Source organism: Myotis davidii, unplaced genomic scaffold (assembly GCF_000327345.1).
Source record: "Myotis davidii unplaced genomic scaffold, ASM32734v1 scaffold663, whole genome shotgun sequence".
In the NCBI taxonomy this organism is placed as follows: domain Eukaryota; kingdom Metazoa; phylum Chordata; class Mammalia; order Chiroptera; family Vespertilionidae; genus Myotis; species Myotis davidii.
In genome coordinates, this window is record NW_006295816.1 from 2139834 (window position 1) to 2145166 (window position 5333).

The window sequence follows — 5333 nt, forward strand, 5'->3', positions numbered from 1 at the left end:
GGCTGGGACTGTCAGCGAGGCCTTGCGGGGTCTGGCTTGGGGTGGGAGGCATGGTATGTCCGGGCCAGGAGGAGGGCCAGGCAGGGCTTACAGAGCCCGTCCCCTGCGGGCCGCCGGCGGCTCATCTGTCCTCACACACAGTCGTTCTAAAGACCCGTTTGCTGCCACCTGCTCTGTGCCAGGTCCTGGGAAAGGCTTCAGGGACACGGGTGAGTGGAGCAGGCAAGCCCCCAAGCAGTGACAACCTAGGTATCAGTGTGGTAGCAGCCGCGGGGGCAGGGCCAGTGAGGGGTGCCTCAGGGGAGCCTGCCCTGGACTTGGGGGGAATGGGCAGGGCCCGCAGGCGGGCACAGCCTGTGCCACCTCCCGGGTGGCAAAGTGCTGACTGTGCCTTGGTCACAGGGGAAGTTCGGGCTGGCTGGGCCGGGAGACACGGAGCGGAGGCAGGGTCTGGGAGATGACACGGGTGGAGGTGGAGCCCAGGACTTGAGCCTCACGCGGGCCCTTGGCTGAGCTCAGGACCAGCTGGGGAATCACGGGATCCCAGGAGTCCTGGAGGGAGGCCAGCCCGCCGGACGACACCCTGACCGCCTTTCCTGAAGTACCTGCAGGTGCCACGCCTGGCACCGGGCACTGAGTGCCCCGTGGGGAGTAGGACAGACAGGCTGGCGGCCAGGGCTGAGGCTGCAGGGCTGTGGGCGACACCCACGGGCTCTGGATGGTGCCACCCAGACAGGCTGCCGACCCTGTGCCCGTCTCCTCCTGGCCTGCACACTCCAGCCGCCCGGAGCCTGTCCACGGACAGGACCTCAGGAGGGGGTGGGAGGCGTTCTCTGCCTGTTATGTGGACAGCCCCCGCCCTCGCAGAGGTCTGAACCCCTTGTGAGCCCCCCCCTCTGCCCCCCAAGCTACAGTCTCAGCCAAACACCAGCCTCGGGGCCTCCGCGCTGCCCTTCCACCGTCACAGGCTCAGCAGAGGTGTGGGCCCTGTCAGTCATTGCCACCTCTGTGCCCAGGCCTCCGGGAGGGCAGGCGAGAGGCGCCTGCCAGGCCACTTCCCACTCCTCCCCGTTCCCTTCTCCTTCCTGTCCAGCGCCTGCTGTGTGCACAGTGCTGTTCTGGGGGTGGATTCAGCAGTGAACGCGGGCCCTGCTCTTCCGCTGGTTTATGCCTTCACTGAGGGTGGGGAGCGGGTTGGGACACCCCCTCTCTCCGCAGCCATCCTCCAGGGCTGCCCTGGGGCAGCGAGGCCCTGGGGAGAGCCCACCTGTTGGGGAGGGAGAGACGGGGGTGGAACCACCCAGGGGCCTCCCGACTGCAGGCGCTTGGTGGGGGGCGGGGCTTGGTGTGGAGGTTACAGCACAGGCGTCATGGTCCCCCCGGCTCTTCCTGTTTTCCTGTTCTGTCTGTGTCTCTGAGGTCATTTCCCTCTGGCCAGGCTGCTGGTGGGAACCAAGGGCTGGCCCAGCAGCCCCGCCCCGGGAGCAGGACTTCGGTGCTGGGCGGCCTGGACAGCCCCGGACTCAGCAGGATACTGAGGCCGGCCGTAGGCGGCCCGGGCCTGGCTGGGCGGGTTGGTGCCGACATGGGAGCTAATAAGGGAGCTGGTGACATAAAGCCCCTGGGGCCCCCAAGTAGGTGTTGATGCCCTCCCCTGAGGAGCCCAGCCTGCCCAGCCCCTCATCCAAGTCCAAGGACACGCCAGGTTGCTATACGGCTGACACCATAATTGCACTGATTAGCATCCCGAATCCCTCGCTGGAGAACTGATCTGTCCCCTCCCACCCCTGCACCTGCAGCTCTAGCATCCGGGCCCCCAGCTGAGGCCAGCCTGTCCCAGACCTGGGTGCGGGGCTGGGCCAGCCACAGGCACCGAGCTGCCCCTCGCGGGCCTGATCTACAGGTGGGAGCCGAGGGATTCTGGTCCGGGTTTCCTCCTCTGAGCAACGAGTGTCATGCAGGTCAGGAGGCCCCTGCTGGCCCCACTGACCCCCCTCCACCCCCGACTCCAGCTACCTGAACGACCTGGAGCGCATCGCACAGAGCGACTACATCCCCACCCAGCAGGACGTGCTGCGGACCCGGGTGAAGACCACGGGCATCGTGGAGACACACTTCACCTTCAAGGACCTGCACTTCAAGTGAGCACAGTGTGTGTGTGTGTGTGTGTGTGGAGAGGCGGACCGCCAGCCCGGAGGTGACGAGGGAGGGGCCTCCCTCCAGGACCTGCTCCTGGCTGTACAGGGAGCGAGAGCAGCCCTGCTCTTGCCAGCAGCTCACATGCTCTGCGACCTGCCCCTGTGGCCGCAGCCAGCCCTGCTGACCACCCGAGCCTGCCGGGCCACGCTCCCTGGCCAGAGTCGGGGAAAGTGGACAAATGTGGAGCCGTGAGGGTAGCGGCCCACCCTGAGCAGGCTCTGTCCTCAGTGGCAGCCTAGGGGTGGAGCTGGGATCCTTTGAGAGGCTCCTCCCTTCTCTTGAGCTAAGGTGCCCTGTGTCCGCAGGATGTTCGACGTGGGCGGCCAGCGGTCTGAGCGGAAGAAGTGGATCCACTGCTTCGAGGGCGTGACAGCCATCATCTTCTGCGTGGCCCTGAGCGCCTATGACCTGGTGCTGGCGGAGGATGAGGAGATGGTTCACGGACACGTCCATCATCCTCTTCCTCAACAAGAAGGACCTGTTCGAGGAGAAGATCACTCACAGCCCCCTGACCATCTGCTTCCCCGAATACACAGGTGGGGGGCTGGGCCTCGGAGCGCTGGGGGGACCCGCTGGCTCGCAGCGCCCCCTGCTGGACAGAAGGGTAACTGTGGGGCCCTTGGTCCGGCTGGTGCTTTTGGGACTTAAGTATTTGTGCTGGCAGGTGGGGGCCCTTCTTCCCACCCTGGGGGTGGGCCCTTCCGTGTGCACATGGGCATCCTCCTCCCACACAGATGTGTCTGCGCTCACACTCATCCTGTGCACGTGAGCACGCCCTGTGTGCGTGTGGGGACACGGGACGGGCCGGTCTCACCGTGCTGCCTCCACAGGGGCCAACAAGTACGAGGAGGCAGCTGGCTACATCCAGAGCAAGTTCGAGGACCTGAACAAGCGCAAGGACACCAAGGAGATCTACACCCACTTCACGTGCGCCACCGACACCAAGAACGTGCAGTTCGTGTTCGACGCCGTCACCGACGTCATCATCAAGAACAACCTGAAGGACTGCGGCCTCTTCTGAGGGGCAGCCGACCTGGCAGGACGGTGAGCCAGGGGGCCGGGCAGGGAGCTGGGGGCCGGGGCAGGGCCAGGCAGGGAGCTGGGGAGGGACAGAGCAGGGCCACTGACCCAGAGCAGGGACGCAGGAGTCCAGGTGAGCGCCCAGTAGGAGAGCAGACAAGGGGCACGCAGGCTGGTGAGTCAGGAGGGTCACCCAGTGCCTGGGCACGGGCAGGGCTGGGCTCTGTGCTGCCCGGTGGCCCACACAGCCGCAGTGCCTGGCTGTGCGCTGGGACAGAACGAAAGGGCTGTTCGGCCTTCCTTGGAGAAAACGCACTTCCTCACCACCAGGCCCTGGGCAGCCTGGAGGACGCGGGGCCCCCACCTGCCGCTCAGTGTGACCGGCTCTGTGCTCCTCCCTCTTTGCCTCCAACCTTGAGGCTCCTGAGTGGGGCTGGCTCCCCTGGGCCTGGGGAGGTGGGAAGACTCTGTCAGCCTCAGACCCCCTCCCCCAAGGAGCCCAGCAACGGGCACTGGCTTCTGGGTGGCCACTGTGTCCCTGGTAACAAGTGGGTGAGAAAGGAACAGGTCATTGTCGGGGGGTGGGGGGTGGGAGGAGTCACACAGTGTCTACCTCCTGACCCATGCCCTGCCTGCCCCCACCTCAGGGCCGCCGCCGAATCTGCTCCCCCAGCTCCTAAGGAAGATGGGGGCAAGAGGACCACGCCCCCCACCTGCCCTCCCCACCGCTTCCCCCCTCTCTCTGTTCTTGGCTCCCCCTGTTGCCTCCCTCAGCTCCCGAGACTTGGGGAAGGGGGTGCCACAGGCTTCCCTGTCTGAAGCCTGCCCTTGTCCCAGGTGCTGGGAACAGCTGGGGCGCCCCTTTCCTGGGCATCTGTCTGTTCTGGATTTGGCCCTTGTCTTGTTCTGTGATGGGGGAGGGGCACTCACTTCTCCGGCCTGGGACCCCGGCTTCACCCAGCCCCAGCCCCTGGCCCAGCCCAAGTCCAGATGTTTACAGGGAGCCTCCTGCCCCCCCCACCCCCCGCCCCAGCCGCTCGGAGGCCCCAAGGAAAAGCACAAGACGCGTGAGACACCACCATTCCCGGAGACCACAGTCCACCGCTCGTTCTCAGCTTTTTAAAAAAATGAAAGCAAAAAAAAACACGCAAACTTAGAAACTTTTTAGAGGAAAAACTATTTAAAACTGTCCGATCCTGACCAGCTCCCCCAGCCCCATTCGAGCGACGCCGTGCCTTGAGTGTGTCCGTGTGTTTACACCTGCCCTGCTGGCTGCCCCTGTGCGGCCCCCCTGCCCCACACCGTCGGGTCCAAGGGCTGCCAGCTTCACAGAGGCCTGTCCCAGGGCCACCGGCTCCATTAACCTCCATGTAGCCCTTAGCGCTAACCTAGGAACCGCCGCTGCCTGCCGAGGGGCCACGCCCCTCGTGCCCTCCCCCAGGTCGGGTCCTTCAGCGTTGAACACTTCCTTGCTTTTTTCACGTTTTATGGAATTGTTCACCTGGTTTGAAATAATAAAATGTAGAAAGAAAAACACCAAGAACTTCTCAGCTTCCTTCTTTCTGGGGAGCAGAGACCAGGCTGCCGTGCTGCGCTGACGGTGGGACCCTCCCCCTCCCCGTGGCGGCCCTGGGTGCTGGGCTGCCGGCTCAGGCCCAGGACTCAGCACTTCCTATGTCTCCCCTCTCCCCCCAGCACCTCTGTGGTGGGGGGGGGGCAGCATCCAGCCTTGCTGGAGGGTCAGGGGGCACACTTCCAAGGACACGGAGCAGGAGGTGCCCCGTGAGTGGAGTGGAAGGAAACTGACTCGGCGCCCAGGCCCGAGGCCCAGGGGCCGTGTGGTCACTGGCCAGGTTCGCCGCCCCCCTCCCGCCTCCCAGTCTGACGTGTTGCCCAGAACTGAGGTGCCCTGGGCTGGACTGGACGAAGTTGGGGACAGTGGGGGCCTCTGCCCAGAGGTGCCCTCCAACCCTGATGTGGGCAGGTGGCTACCCTTCACCTACACGGGGACTAGGGCTCAAGGAAAGGGGCGCTTCCGGGGCGCTCTGGGGAGGCCCGCACATTTGTTGCTGCAGTGGAAACCGTCTGATGACCGCGGGGGGCTGTGGGGGGCC

General features: G+C 65.2%; 1 protein-coding gene across 1 annotated transcript in view; it reads left to right on the top strand.

Annotated features, from left to right (window-relative positions):
• The window catches only part of GNAI2 (guanine nucleotide binding protein (G protein), alpha inhibiting activity polypeptide 2), a 17517-nt gene extending 12758 nt beyond the window's left edge, over positions 1-4759 (top strand). The window contains 7 exon segments of the mRNA XM_006779677.2: positions 1-19; positions 909-938; positions 2013-2141; positions 2505-2629; positions 2631-2735; positions 3030-3243; positions 3867-4759. The exon segment at positions 1-19 is cut by the window's left edge and continues 115 nt beyond it. Coding sequence (XP_006779740.1) covers positions 1-19; positions 909-938; positions 2013-2141; positions 2505-2629; positions 2631-2735; positions 3030-3220 — 599 coding nt within the window. The 3' untranslated portion in view covers positions 3221-3243; positions 3867-4759.
• The last annotated feature ends 574 nt before the right edge of the window (positions 4760-5333 follow it).